This window comes from Suncus etruscus, chromosome 9 (genome assembly GCF_024139225.1).
Source record: "Suncus etruscus isolate mSunEtr1 chromosome 9, mSunEtr1.pri.cur, whole genome shotgun sequence".
Classification (NCBI taxonomy): Eukaryota; Metazoa; Chordata; class Mammalia; order Eulipotyphla; family Soricidae; genus Suncus; species Suncus etruscus.
This window is the reverse complement of record NC_064856.1, coordinates 67,202,127-67,217,947: the sequence shown is the minus strand read 5'-3', so window position 1 is coordinate 67,217,947 and position 15,821 is coordinate 67,202,127. Positions and strand designations below refer to the sequence as shown.

Genomic DNA, 15,821 nt, shown 5'->3' with positions numbered 1-15,821 from the left:
TACTTGTGTATGGTTTAGACTGATAATATTAAACAAAGGGATTATTTTAAGATTTTAGAACAATAAAACAAATAATGTGTTTCTCTTTTTGATGTTATAGCAAGTAGTATGCAATGCCACCTATGAAATGTTAAATATTCTTGTTATATAAATAATCCTTAATCAGATTAAGTCTCTAAATATAGCAACTACAGAAAACAAAAGAAAATTTAAAAGTGGGGGCAAGGTGATAACACAGTGGTAGGGCATTTGCCTTGCGCACTGCTGATCAGGGATGGGCCCAGGTTCGATCCCCAACATCCCATAAGGTCCCCCGAACCTGCCAGGAGCAGTTTCTGAACGATGAGCCAGGAGTAACCCCTGAGTGCTGCCGAGTGTGGCCCAAAACAAAGAAAAATAAAAGTTTGCTGACTTTAGGTTTAGGATGTAAACATAACTTCATATTTCAAATGATTGGTCTTTTACCACTAAGTGTATATTGGTTTTCTAGACATATATTTTTATTCCCTGGTGGTAGAAGTCAGGGTGTATTCTGTAACCAAGTTCACCACATGAGGTATTTTTCTTTATTGATGATTTTTAGGACTATCACCATTCATCATTTTATTTAAGATGTTTTGGGTACAGGGCCCGGAGAGATAGCACAGCGGCGTTTGCCTTGCAAGCAGCCGACCCAGGACCAAAGGTGGTTGGTTCGAATCCCGGTGTCCCATATGGTCCCCCGTGCCTGCCAGGAGCTATTTCTGAGCAGACAGCCAGGAGTAACCCCTGAGCATCACTGGGTGTGGCCCAAAAAGCAAAAAAAAAAAAAAAAAAAAAAGATGTTTTGGGTACAAAATTACTCTTGAATTGTTACCACCTGTGGTCTCTCCTCAACCCAATTTCTTCTGAGACATACCCTCCTCTAATCCATTCTTTACCCTTCAGTACATTTTTCTTAACACGCTGTAGAGTGTCTTCTAGTATATAATCATCTTTTTTATGAAGAGGTTTAGTAAGTATATAACTTATAACATTATAAATTTAATTCCATGTGTTGAGAGTTTTGAATGCACTTTTTAAATGAAAACATGTCATTCTTCTGCTTACATTCACTAAGGTTTTTAACATGTGGGACTAAGCTTCTATATCTTTGGACTTCATCACATACAAATCATATTCCTGGAACAGTTCCCAAAAAAGGATGCGTGATGGAAAGAATAGTGTTACAGGTAATGGTACTATTGACACTGTTTTTTTTTTTTTTTGTTTTTTTTTTGGTTTTTGGGCCACACCCGGTAACGCTCAGGGGTTACTCCTGGCTATGTGCTCAGAAGTTGCTCCTGGCTTGGGGGACCATATGGGACACCGGGGGATCGAACCGCGGTCCGTCCAAGGCTAGCGCAGGCAAGGCAGGCACCTTACCTTTAGCGCCACCGCCCGGCCCCATTGACACTGGTTTTAATTTAATTTTTGTCTCTAAAGTATATATAGAACATGATTGAGATTCCATTAAGTCTAATAAATTTTGTTAGTTTTAGTGTCTACAATGTATGTATTTATGGTGGAAGGTGGTTTGGGCCATGCCCAATGGTGCTCAAAGGACTGACTTTTCCTGACTTGGTTTTTGGATGTCACTCCTGGGTGTGTTTGGAAAACCTTGTAGTGCTGGGGGTTGAGCCCGGCTTCCTACTAACAAAGCATGAGGTTATCTCATTGAAATATCTCTCTGGCCTGTATCTTCAATTTAAATGTCAGTAAGCTAGTTTCTGTTTTTAGAAATAATGGAAAATATGTTGTACACATTCTAAGCAATATATATGCTATTCAATGGTAATTTAGGTTAATAGTCGATCTTAAAAAATCACCGTATGGGGCCAGAGAGATAGCATGGAGGTAAGGCGTTTGCAGAAGGTCATCGGTTCGAATCCCGGCATCCCATATGGTCCCCTGTGCCTGCCAGGAGCAATTTCTAAGCATGGATTCAGGAGTAACCCCTGAGCACTGCCGGGAGTGACCCCCCCCCCAAAAAAAAAAAAAGCACACACACACACACACACACACACACACACACACACACACACACAAAATCACCTTATTGGAGCCAGAAAGGTAGTACAGTAGTAAGGTACTTACTTACCTTGCTTGCTGCCTGCCCAAGTTTGATCCCTGGCACCCCAAATAGTCCCCAAGTACTACCCGAAGTGATTCCTGAATGTAAAGCCAGGAGTAAAACCTGAGCACCACTGGGTGTGGCCTAATTATCCCACAACCACCAAATTATATTAATGGCTAAGAAAATTCAGCTTTTTCCAAAGCAAGAAGTTAATGTGTCAAATGTATAGACTTATACATATACTTAGCTTTCAACTCTTGTTAAATTTTTAAGGTTGATTTTCCTTCTCCTACGTTTGACATCATTTATACCACTCCACAAGTTGACAGAAGTAGTATACAACATCACAACTTTGAAACACTGGAGAAAGATATCAAAGGGAAACTTCTTGACATTCTTTCTAGAGAATCATCCTTTGGGTATAGTACACTGATTCTTTTTGTTTTTGTGATTTTTGTTTTGTCTGCTTTGATTCTGCTTTGTCTTCTACAATGTAAAACTCCAGCTTATGGCTCATTAAATTTTCCGATTTTAATGACTATAAACTATTTAAATGATTGATTTCTTATTGATGTATTTCTTCTACATTATATATATTTTATACATTAAAGAAATCTAAAATATTTTTCTTATATTTTATATATAATAAATATAAGTATATAACATAGCTCTTTAGTAGAAACAGATATTTGTATCCATAGGAAAATCAACAACTTAGTAATAGATAATGGATATGAATAAATAACTCTTTAGAAAAATTAATTTTTTTCAAATATGTAAAAATAAATTAACCTTTTATGAGCTAGAGTGGTGATACAACAGGTAGGGCTCTTACCTTGAATGCAACCAACCCAGGTTTGATCCCCCGCGTCCCATATGGTCCACCAGGCCTGCCAGGAATAATTCTTGAGTGCAGAGCCACAAGTAATTCTATTTTCAGTTTTATATTCCAATGAAAATTATTTTATATTTGCTTTTAGAGATGAGCAAATTTTCACTGCAAAATTTAATTGTATTATAGTAAAACTGTTAGGAAATTTTTGTCAGTAAGTATACCGTCATGTTGCATTTATCAAAGCAGATTACCATATACCTATTACTAATTAAGTTTAACCTACTTGTACTAATATGTAAGAGATGTTTGGTGAAGAAAGTAAGAGTTAAGTAGCATACATAATTGTCATTAACATAAAGAGAAACTAACTTTGCGTATGCCTATTTTTTCTTCATAAGTAAATTAGCTTAGAAAATTTCCACTGACTAGGTAATTGGAAGTAGATTTCACTATCTTTTTTGCAATATTTGAATTTTGTCATTTTAAATTAAATGACTATGTATGAAAGTCAATGAATAGGTATATATTTCATTCACACGAGCATATTTTATTAAGATTAAATTAGAATCTACAAAAGAATTTGTTTTAATTTTGATATTTTTTACTTAAACTTTATAAATTCCTAAAATTTATATAGTACTTTTTGTTTTTACATGATATTTGATTTTTGTTGTTGTTTTGGCCACATTCAGTGACTCTCAGGGGTTACTTCTGGCTATGCACTCAGAAATTGCTCCTGGCTTGGGGGACCATATGGGGCACTAGGGATCAAACCTAGGTTCATCCTGAGTCAGCCACATGCAAGGCAAATGCCCTACTTCTGCATTTTCACTCCGGCCCCCATGATATTTGATTTTAAATATAAAGTGGATGATGGACGAAGTCCTTGGTATTTCTTAGAGTGGATTCTGTTTTACTCTTGATTTCTATTGCTTGACACCTGGTTAAAGCTTAATAAATATTTTCGTTTGTTTTTGTTTTGGGGCCATATCTGGCGCCACTCAAGTTATTCCAGGTTCTACACTCAGAAATTACTCCTGGCAGACTTGAGGATCATATGGAATGCCAGGGATCAAACCCGAGTCAGCCGTGTGTAAGGCAGCTGCCTTACCCTCTGTGCTATCACTCTGGACCCATAAGCTTAATAAATTTTTATTATACTAAGCTATTCTTCATTTTCATAACTACAGAATAATTTCTTCTGTCTCCTAAATTTGAGTAAATTATGGGAGCTTGATATACTTGCATTTTCTATTACAAATCAGTATCAATAATTCTATCACTCAGTAGCTGTCTAAAATGAATTAATGAAATTATAAATCATTATGTCATTGAAAAGTAATGTTAATTCTATTATGTATGCAGACTTTCTAAAGAAGATAAAGCATTTTTATGGGAGAAACGTTACTATTGTCTAAAATATCCAAGTTGTCTTCCTAAAGTACTAGCAAGTACCCCAAACTGGAAATGGGCTAATCTTACCAAAATATACTCATTGCTTCAGCAGTGGCCTCCATTGCCTCCATTGACAGCATTTGAGCTTCTTGATTCAAAGTAAGTTTACTTAAAATTAAGTTTATTTCAATTTTAAATTTATTCAAAATAAATTTATTTACTTTGTTGTCTGTTTTTCTGTAAGGTTTGTTATTGCAGGAATATTTAACTATCTTAATATGACAGCACTTAAACACAATATAAAAGTATATTTCTGTAGACAAATCGATATCACTGAAGTTATTGAAAAGGCATATGCAAATTGAAAAGGGCCTATGTAAACAATTGTCACACTAACACCGTCTTTGCTGTGCTCCTTTGACTCATCCTTAATGAAATAATGTATTATGATCAACTTTGTCAACAATACTATAGCCTTCAGTGTTAAAGGAGTTACATAAATTTTGTGGCTTTAGATTGCTTTGTATACTGCTAAGAAATTTTTTTTTTTTTTGTGGTTTTTGGGTCACACCCGGCAGTGCTCAGGGGTTATTCCTGGCTCCAGGCTCAGAAACTGCTCCTGGCAGGCACGGGGGACCATATGGGGCGCCGGGATTCGAACCGATGACCTCCTGCATGAAAGGCAAATGCCTTACCTCCATGCTATCTCTCCGGCCCCCCCCCCTTTTTTTTTTTTTTTTGGTTTTTTTGGCCACACCCGTTTGACGCTCAGGGGTTACTCCTGGCTATGTGCTCAGAAATCGCCCCTGGCTTGGGGGGGACCATATGGGACGCCGGGGGATCAGAGAGTGGAGATGCCGGGGATTGAACCCGGGGCCTCATACATGCAAAGCATGCGCTCTACCACTGAGCTACATCCCCTAGCCATAAGAAATGTTATAATGTACTACAATCTGGGAACTTGAGGGACAGAGTAAATGTGCATGTGCTTTGTTTTAAAATTGAGGAAAAAATAATATTTATGAGCTGTAGCAATAAAAAAAAACGAAAAGGCGTATGGTTTGTTTTTTTTTTTTTTGGTTTTTGGGTCACACCCGGCAGTGCTCAGGGGTTACTCTGGTTCTGCGCTCAGAGATCGCCCCTGGCAGGCACCAGGGACCATATGGGATTCTGGGATTTGAACCACCGTCCTTCTGCACACAAGGCAAACACCTTACCTCCTTTCTATCTCTCTGGCCTGGCAAATGATACTATTTAAAACTAACTCCCAAAAGAGAAGTTGTAAATCCTTTTTTGTTTAGGGTTATTATTTGGTAGTGCTCAGGCCTTATTCCTGGCTCTGAGGTCAGGGATCATTCCTGGTGGGTTTTGGAGAAGACATATGTGATGCTGGAGGTTAAACAGATCCCCTGGATGGAGAGCAAGTGCCTTATTTCTTAATTCTCTGACTCCAGAGAAGTTGTGAATTTTGAATAATTTGTTTTACTTTTATATTTTAGGATGAATAATTCAAAGTTGGGTGCTCTACTATTGGTGCACATGTCCTAATCCTGTCTCTGCTCTCGGGGATCACTCTACTCTGGTAGTACTCACGAGACTATATGAGGTTCAGGATCAAAATGGGATTGACTGTGTTCAAAACAATAGTTTAAACTTATGTTATCTTTGTGACCTCCAAAATAATTTTTCATATAGCCAGCAAAATTTTACTTCTTTTAAAAATATGTAATAAAAAAAGGGGCCAGGACCTAGAATGATAGATAGTACAGCAGAATAGGGCATTTGTCTTGCAGTTAGCCATCCAGGTTTAATTTCCAGCAAACCATATAGTCCACCAAGCCCACCAGAAGAAATTTCTGAGTGCAGAGCTAGAAGTAAGTGAACTTTAAGAGCCACCAGGTGTAGCCCCAAAAGAAAAATACACACAAGAAAGAGGGCCAGTGTGAGTCACTTTGCCTTGAATACAGCTGGCTCATATTTGATCTTCAGCAACACTGAATGTAAACCAAAAACTAAAAAGAGAAATATACTGCCATACTCTTTGACTAAAGAACTTTTTGATTATTCTTTAATAGGAATAGATTGAGATCTATTCCTTTTATTCATTTTTTAGGAAATACAGTTTCCCTAAATAAATCACTGATAAATCTTGGTTTTTGGCACTCTTCTAGATTTGCTGATCAGGAAGTGAGGTCTCTAGCTGTGAACTGGATTGAACCTATTAGTGATGATGAGCTAACAGATCTACTTCCACAGTTCGTACAGGTGAGTTCTTGTTTTGTTTTGTCTTGTTTTGGCCCACACCCAGCATAGCTGAAGACTTATTTCTGACTCTGCACTCAAGGATCATTTCTGGTTGGCTATGGGGACTGTCTGGGGTATCTGAGATTGAAGCTGGATTGGTTGCCTATAAAGCAAGTGCTATGTGCTGTATTTTTGCTCTCCGAGAGATTTTTTTTTTTTGGTGTTTTTTTTTTTTTTTTTTTTTTTTTTTTGGTTTGTTTTTACTGAGTTAGTTACCTACCTTCCCTACTCTCACCACACCTCTTAAAAGTAGGGAATTTTCATGCCAGAGAGATAGCAAAGTGATAGGGCGTTTGCCTTGCACACAGCAGAACCAGGATGGACCTGTGTTCGATTCCTGGCATTCTATATGGTCCCCTGAGCCTGCGAGGAGTGATTCCTGAGTGCAGAGCCAGGAGTAACCCCTGAACACTGCTCGGTGTGGCTCAACAACCAAAAAAAAAAAAAAAAGAAAGAAAGAAAAGAGTAGGGAACTTTCTGTACTCCTATATTATTATTAATATCATCAGATCATTCTTGCTAGTTCAGTACTTATTCCTGACTTAGTATTCAGGGAACAAGTCTGGTGGTGCTGGGCCTGATTATATACGGTACCAGAGTTCCAACACAAGTTTTATATGTGCCCCACCTCTGTTTTGATTTAAAATGCTTTTGAAAGGGGCCAGAGAGATAGCATAGCAGTAGAGTGTTCGCCTTGTATGCAGAGCCGATCCAGGACGGGTGGTGGTTTGAATCCCGGAATCCCATATGGTTCCCAATCCAGCAAAGAACGATTTCTGAGTGCAGTGCCAGCAGAACCAGGAGTAACCCGAGTGCTGCCGGGTGTGATCCCAAAAAACAAACAAGCAAATAAACAAAAAAAAAACCCCAAAATCTACTTTTGAAGCATTGAAATGTTAAATTGAATTGCAATTGGATTTAGTACCAACGTTTTCTCATTTCGATTTTCCCATACTATATATACTTGCAATTTGCGGACTTTGTAAATTCTTAGAAAAATCAGACTGAACCTTGATTTTTCTTTCCTGACTTAAATATAGCTAATAAGTGTTATTATTCACAGATCTATTCTTTACTATTTGTTTTTTTAGTATAGCTTGTTAATTATCATAGTTTCTCTTCATAAATAATATTATTAGCCTCTCTAGTAAAAAATTGATAATAATGATTAATAATTCTTTTCCTTTGTATCTAGGCATTGAAATATGAAATTTACTTGAATAGTTCTCTAGTGCGCTTCCTTTTGTCCAGGGCATTGGGAAATATACGTATAGCACATAATTTATATTGGTAAGATTTAAATTATCTTTACTTTTCTTATTTTCCTTTTATTTTCAAAATATATATATTTAAAAAAGTCTAAATGTTATACTCTCATTACTTGTATTAGGTAACATCTGGTTACTGAATGTTTTATTAAAAATATTAGAATACTAAATTTTATGCTAAAATATTTTAATTTAAAAATACTTTAAAGACATTTGTCATGATAGAACTGTCATTGTAGATACATTTTGTGTGCTTATATAACTTACAAGAAATTTATGATTACCAAAAATTAAACTTGTTACACTGGTTTTTGAGAAATTGCTTAGAAGTGGCTGACAAATATTTTGCTGTGTTAGGCTTCTCAAGGATGCACTGCATGACGCACACTTTGGTGCTCGATATGAACATGTTTTGGGTGCTCTCCTCTCAGTAGGAGGAAAAGGACTCAGAGAAGAACTTCTGAAACAGACAAAACTTGTGCAGCTTTTAGGAGGAGTAGCAGAAAAAGTAAGGCAAGCTACTGGATCAACCAGACAGGTATGTTATGTACTCCTAAGAGGCAACATAAATATTTTGATGGGAAAAGAACCTTATTATACTAAAATGATTCTGTCTTTTCCTTTTGTATTCTAATAGTTATTTTAAGTGGTTTCATATTATTTTTTTATTTATTCATTTATTTATTTTTAACTCTTTGGGTCAGACCTGGCCGCGCTCAGGGGTTACTCCTGGCTCTATGCTCAGAAATCGCTCCTGGCGGGCTGGGGGACCCTATGGGATGCCAGGATTCAAACCACCGTCCTTCTGCATAAAAGGCAAACACCTTACCTCCATGCTATCTCTCTGGTCTATGTTTCATATTTTTTAGGTGCTTTACAAATAAACTTATAGAGTCAGATTATCAGTTTCTGTACAGCATTTTTCAACCATTGTGTCACAGCACACTAGTGTGCCGTGAGATATTGTCTGGTGTGCCGTGGGAAAAATTCCAATTTCATCTGTAACATGCGGCTTCGGCTCACAAATAGACCAGTCATCAGATTATTTCATAATAAAATAATTGTAAAATAATTTCTTTGTGTTTATTTGATTTCTATTTAAGAGAATTACTTTACATATAGTCAATATAGGCATAGAGTTAAATTTTTTAATATTTTTAAAGGTGGTGTGTCTCATGATTTTTTTCATGAAAAGTGTGCCTTTGACACAAAGGTTGAAAAACTGCTTTAGGGGCCGGGCGGTGGCGCTGGAGGTAAGGTGCCTGCCTTGCCTGCGCTAGCCTAGGACGGACCGCGGTTAGATCCCCCGGCGTCCCATATGGTCCCCCAAGAAGCCAGGAGCAACTTCTGAGCGCATAGCCAGGAGTAACCCCTGAGCGTCACAGGGTGTGGCCCAAAAACAAAAACAAAAACAAAAAAAAAAAGAAAAACTGCTTTAGTAAACCTTAATAAGCTAAACTAAAGCATAGATCTGAGAATAATACCACTCATTAGCTAAGTTTAAGTCAGAAAAAAAAAATCAGTTGAAGGTTCAGTTTGACTTTTTTTTTTTTTTTTTTTTTGGTTTTTGGGCCATAACCGGCGGTACTCAGGGGTTACTCCTGGCTGTCTGCTCAGAAATAGCTCCTGGCAGGCACGGGGGACCATATGTGACACCGGGATTCAAACCAACCACCTTTGGTCCTGGATCGGCTGCTTGCAAGGCAAACGCTGCTGTGCTATCTCTCCAGGCCCAGTTTGACTTTTCTAAGAATTTACAAAATTTGCAAATTGAAAAGCCAGATATGTAGTATGAGAAAATTAAAATTAGGAGAAAAGTTTAAACATTTTTAATGTTACTTTATTTTATTCGTTCATTAGTTAATGGACTTTCACTCCTTTCTACTGTATAACCTTTTTTGGTTTGGGGACCATGCCTGGTGATGCTCAGGTATGGCACCTAGCTCTATGCTCAGGGGTTACTTCTGGCATGCCTGTGATTTGGCAAACTATCTGTAGTACCATGAATAGAACTGGGGTTGGCTGCATTCAAGGTAATCGTCTAAACCAGTTTTATCTCTCTTGTCTCTTATGTTGAACTTTTTTGAGAAACTACTGATCCCAAGCGAGCTTCATCATTTTCTAGCAATTTCTCCTTATCCTCACCAGCTATTTGTAGCAGTGCTCAGGGGCTACTCCAGATAGATTGTGCAGGAGGTCAGTCTCTGAAGTGTCTAGGGGACCGTAAGGTATTTTGCGTCAAATCCAGTCCTCCCTCATACAAACCCCAGTGAACCGACTCACCAGCCTGTCGACTATGTTTTTAATTTTTTTGAGTCCTTTGAAAAGCAATAACTTAATTTTATGACATCCAGTTTATTATTTGTTTTGATATGTGTGTTTTTAATATATCATAAATTCATTATTAAAATCAAAACTATAAAAATGCATACCAGTATTTTATTTTAGGACTTTATTATTGCATTTAACTTTTTTTTTAATCAGGTTTTAATTTTTTTAATGGAATCAGCTAATAGTTATCTTCATTGGTTTTGTTTGTTTGTTTGATTTATTTTTGTTTTTTTTGGGGGGGGCCACATTCATAGGTGCTCAGGAATTACTCCTGGCAGGCTTCCATATGGGATTCTGGGAATTGAACTTGGTCCAGCTGTGTACAAGGCAAACACCCTACCAGCTGTGCTATCATTCTGGCTCCTAACTTTACTTTTTTTCTTGTAGTTATATGATTGTTCCAGCATCATTCTTTCCCAATGAGAATAAGCTTGTCACTTTTGTTGACAATAAGTTGACCATAAATAATAGTAATTACTTGTTTTTTTCTTTTTTTTAAGTAAAAAAAAAAAGGTTTTATTTGGAGGTACTGAGAAATGGGAGGGAGAGGGTAAGAGAGAGAACGAGAGTAAGCAGGGATCTCAAACTCAATTTACCTGCAAGCTGCAGGAGGCAGAGTCGGAGTGATTCTTGAGTGCAAAGTCAGTAGTAAGCCTTGAACATTGGGGGGTGTGACGCAGACAACTAAAACAAAACAAAACAAAAAAGGATTCCTCTAGGGCAGGGCCACAAAATATACGGAGGAGTTTGAGACCCCTGGAGGAGTAATGCACTCAAGAGAGAGCTCAGGCTTCTCCAAAGGTGGAGAGCCCCCTGATAACAACCCAGCGTGAAAGTATACATTTCAAGGAGGGAGATGCGGTGACTTGTGCTTAAGCACCATGTATCCAGGCCACACATGTGTCTTAATTACTTTTAACAATTATACATTACACAATTGCTCATAATACATTTGTTCTAAGACTGATCCCAACACCAATGTAAAATTCCCTCCACCATTGTCCCCAGATATTCAACCTACCCATTCCCAAGTCTAGGCCCTTGACAGGCATGAAATAATATTATTTATATTGCTTGTTTACAGGCAAATGGTAATGAAATTATATTCTTTAAAAGTGCAGCAATAAGAAAATTTGTGAAAATTGGGGCAGAGCGGTAGGACGTTTGCTTGCCTTGCACGTGGCTTAGGACGGACCGCAGTTTGATCCTCTGGCATCCCATATGGTCCCCCAAGCCAGGAGCACATAGCATCACCTGGTGTGGCCCAGACTCCCCACCCCAAATAAAAAGGAGAATTTGTGAAAATTAATGTATCTTGCAATAAGGTCATCAAGTGATTGTTGGAATGTTTGCTAAGAAATTTGTTGCTGGGCCCGGAGAGATAGCACAGCGGTGTTTGCCTTGTAAGTAGCCGATCCAGGACCAAAGGTGGTTGGTTGGTTTGAATCCCGGTGTTCCATATGGTCCCCTGTGCCTGCCGGGAGCTATTTCTGAGCAGACAGCCAGGAGTAACCCCTGAGCACCGCCGGCTGTGGCCCAAAAACCAAAAAAAAAAAGAAAGAATGAAAGAAAGAAATTTGTTGCTTGTTGATTTTATGTTACTTGTTTTGTTTCTGAGGATTAGGTAACTTTGAATACACACTGACATCTAACTTGGTGTGTTTCTACTGAGATGACAATATTAAAAAGAAATTGGAGTTGTACAGCTGCAAATGTAGTCACACAGTCCAGGAATTCCAAGTTCTATGGCCAATATTGCAGGTTTTGTGGGTGGTGATTTTGGCTTGAAGGCCTTCTGGAAATATTAGAGAGAAGGTGGGGAGAGGGTTCCCACACTCATTCCAAAAACATTCTGATGATGTCAGTTCAAATATAAGCACACCTTGAGTTTTAGTCAGCTTGATGTCTATGCGGAGATCAGCGATTAAATGGTGAAGTTGTTTCATTGGTGAAGCAGTGGTTTTGGTTGGATGTGGTTGTCATGGCTCTTGCAGGGAGGGGACATGGCCCAACCTCTCCTGTAGTCACGTTTTTCATGACATGGTATATATATATATATATATATATTTTTTTTTTTTTTTTGGTTTTTGGTTTTTGGGTCACACCCGGCGATACTCAGGGGTTACTCCTGGCTGTCTGCTCAGAAATAGCTCCTGGCAGGCACGGGGGACCATATGGGACACCGGGATTCGAACCAACCACCTTTGGTCCTGGATCGGCTGCTTACAAGGCAAATGCCGCTGTTCTATCTCTCCGGGCCCGGTATATATCTTTTTAAAGAATGTATGGAGCTGACTGAATGCAAGCATGATGACTTTATTTTAGGAGTGTGGTTTTGTCTTCCAGACTTATAAGTGCCACACTCTTGACTGTTGCCCTTCTTTATCTTTAGTTGTGGTGCTTAGCATATGTTGGCATCATTGGAACTCACTCATAGCTTCACTTTATAATGTAGAATAGATGGTTTAGGACAGTGAGCAATTCCTGGGGCTGCTTTCATGTATCGCTCAATCCGGGAAATCAAAAACCTGTCTTTGTCTTTTTTGCAAGGTTCACTTCTGGCTCTGTGCCAGAATCATTCCTGGTACAGTACCAGGGATTGAAACTGGAAAGACTGCATGCAAGGCACGCACCTTATCCCCACTGTAAGATCTTCCCAGTCCCCAACTGGATATTTTAAAAACTGGGTATGCATGGGCTTTTCTTTTGAAGCCCATGCTCTCTCTTGAACACATATTTCCTCTTTCTGTCCACCCACATCCTTCTAAACAAGTTCTGTTCAATAAAAACTACTTTGCTTCACTAAAATCAATAAACTAAATGCTCATCTTACTTTGTTGTCTTAAAAATAGGTCTCAAGGGGCCGGAGAGATAGCATGGAGGTAAAGCATTTGCCTTTCATGCAGAAGGTCGGTGGTTCGAATTCCGGCATCCCATATGGTCCATGTGCCTGCCAGGGGCGATTTCTGAGCGCTGCCGGGTGTGACCCAAAAACCAAAAAAAAAAAAAAAGGTCTCAATTTCATTATGTACTTACAGTTACCTTTTATTGTAGGTCGTTCTCCAAAGGAGTATGGAAAGAGTACAGTCCTTTTTTCTAAAAAATAAATGTCGACTCCCTCTAAATCCAAGTCTCGTGGCAAAAGAATTAAATATTAAGGTAAGACATAAAATATAATTTTTATTGCATTTCAAAATAATGTGTAGGAGGAAAATGTTTAGGGCAGATGTTTATAAAACCTAGTTAGGTTGTTTAAGTATTTAAAGGTATTTGTGTTACATCAAGATTTACCTCAGTAAATCTCAGACTAATACTTGGTTATTAGTCTTGAAAGAATAAACTTTATTTCATGTTACCTTGAAATGAATTATATTCTATGTGATCATAGGTATTGAGAGGTATATACTGTCAGTAAAACCACCCATTTACAGGCAATCATTTTTTCCTTTCTCTGTAAATGGCTAGCCATTTGATTCCCCGGAGCCCATCAGGTGTGATCCCTGAGCACAGATTGAGGAGTAAACTCTGAGCACACCCTTGTGTGGCCAAAAGATGAAAGAAAGACTAGGATAGAAATACTTATTCAGTAAAGTAACTCCAATTTGATCTTATTACTTCAGAGTCACTCCCTGTGGTTGCTCATTGGCTCATGCAATTCCAGGATTTGAACCCAGGCCTTCTGCATGCTCCAGCATCTGGCTCCTGACCTCCTAAAAGGATGATTTTATCTTTCTGCTGTTATACAATAACAAATACTTTGTTATTTGATTGATATTTACATGTTAGATATTTACTTTGTTGCTGAGCCATATTCCTATTTCACTGAAGGCTGGGGAGATTATATTTTCCCTTGATATTTATTTGTTAAAATTCGTCTCACTGTCTTAAATTAGTTTTTAAATCAGTTTTATTTTAAGGTGAGATTAGATCTTTGCTAATAAAATGATTAGGTTTAGGGGCCGGCGAGGTGGCGCTAGAGGTAAGGTGTCTGCCTTGCAAGCGCTAGCCAAGGAAGGACCGAGGTTCGATCCCCCCAAGCCAGGGGCAATTTCTGAGCGTTTAGCCAGGAGTAAACCCTGAGCATCAAACTGGTGTGGCCCAAAAAAACAAAATAAAACAAAAAATTTGGTTTAGTTTTAATTTATTCCATGAATTAATAGTATTGTAAAAGACATAAAAGTTTTATCTGGGCCTGGAGAGATAGCACAGCGGTGTTTGCCTTGCAAGCAGCCGATCCAGGACCTAAGGTGGTTGGTTCGAATCGGTGTCCCATATGGTCCCCGTGCCTGCCAGGAGCTATTTCTGAGCACCGCCGGGTGTGGCCCAAAAACCAAAAAAAAAAAAAAAAAAAAAAAGTTTTATCTCAGATCACATTGGTTTAGAGAGAAAAGTACAAAAAAATTTGTGCTTTGTTTGTTTTGTTTGTTTTTTTGGGTCACACCCAACAAGGATTGTATCCAAGGCCCACACCTTGATCATCTTTACTGCACTCCCTAAACCTTAATATTTCAGTTGTTTTTTTCGTACAGTGGCTTGTTTTGTTTCAACTTGTCTCAGGTTATTACGGTTTTTCCTCTCTGCCTAGAGAGATGTAGATATTTCATTCATATGTGCTATTTTTAAGTTAAAATTTTTATATATCTTAAATGTGATATAATCTGAAAAAGGAGTTTACCTGTGTTACTTTACTTCACTTGCTATAAATCAAATCAAAGGAACTAGTTATAGGAGGAATACCTAGGTTGAAAAAAAATGATAGACCTGTTTTTATTCCAGTATAGTATTTCTAATGCTTAACATGTTTTATTTGTAGTCTTGTTCCTTCTTCAGTTCTAATGCTGTGCCCTTGAAAGTTGCAATGGTAAATGCTGATCCACTGGGGGAAGAAATTAATGTCATGTTTAAGGTAAATCAATTAAGATTCCTTTTGGTGTTTTTGTTTGTTTTGGTGCTGGGGATAAATCCAGGGCTTCAAAAAGTGTGTTCTACTATTAAACTGTTGCTTTGATTAAGTTTACAGTGTTTTTAAATGCTAGTTAATATTTCTTCATTTCCTTCCCTTCTCTTCCTCTTCTCCCTTCCCTTGGGCCACACCCGGCAGCACCCAGGCATTCTTCAGTCTCTTCACTCAGAAATCATCTCTGTCAGGCTCAAAGGACCATATGGGTATCTGGGATTGAACCCAGCTCAACCACTGGGAAGGAATTGTGCTAACATTCTGGCCCCCTATTTAATATTTTTTCTCAAATTCTGTTCCCAAGTTATAACAGTAATTGAAATTATTTAATATCTCATCAGGGTGCTGAAGAGATAATACAGTGGTAAGACACTTGCTTTGCACATAGCCAACTCTTGTTCGATTTCCAGAATTTCATATGGTTCCATCCATATCCTGTTCCCTCCACCCTAGGAGTAAGCCCTAACACATCTCCAGGATTAAGCCCTAAGCACTACTAAGTGTGGCCCAAAATCAAAACCAAAACAAAACAAAAAGATATATCTTATCAGTGTAGAGCATTAGGAATCAAGCACTGCCCAATAATTTATCATCAAACATCTGTTATGCTTATAATTATTACATTTGAAGGAGGAT

The 15,821-nt window shown here is 38.1% G+C and overlaps 1 protein-coding gene and 1 non-coding gene across 2 annotated transcripts in view; one reads left to right on the top strand and one right to left on the bottom strand.

The window, feature by feature from the left end:
• PIK3C2A (phosphatidylinositol-4-phosphate 3-kinase catalytic subunit type 2 alpha) overlaps nucleotides 1–15,821 on the top strand; it is a 118,464-nt gene that overhangs the window by 70,477 nt on the left and 32,166 nt on the right. The window contains exons 14-21 of the mRNA XM_049780982.1: nucleotides 1,100–1,211; nucleotides 2,369–2,514; nucleotides 4,296–4,484; nucleotides 6,497–6,590; nucleotides 7,825–7,919; nucleotides 8,255–8,435; nucleotides 13,283–13,387; nucleotides 15,042–15,134. Coding sequence (XP_049636939.1) covers nucleotides 1,100–1,211; nucleotides 2,369–2,514; nucleotides 4,296–4,484; nucleotides 6,497–6,590; nucleotides 7,825–7,919; nucleotides 8,255–8,435; nucleotides 13,283–13,387; nucleotides 15,042–15,134 — 1,015 coding nt within the window. The remainder of the gene's footprint in view (nucleotides 1–1,099; nucleotides 1,212–2,368; nucleotides 2,515–4,295; nucleotides 4,485–6,496; nucleotides 6,591–7,824; nucleotides 7,920–8,254; nucleotides 8,436–13,282; nucleotides 13,388–15,041; nucleotides 15,135–15,821) is intronic.
• On the bottom strand, nucleotides 5,175–5,246 carry TRNAA-UGC (transfer RNA alanine (anticodon UGC)). Its single transcript has one exon. It is a non-coding gene; the product is annotated as a tRNA-Ala (tRNA).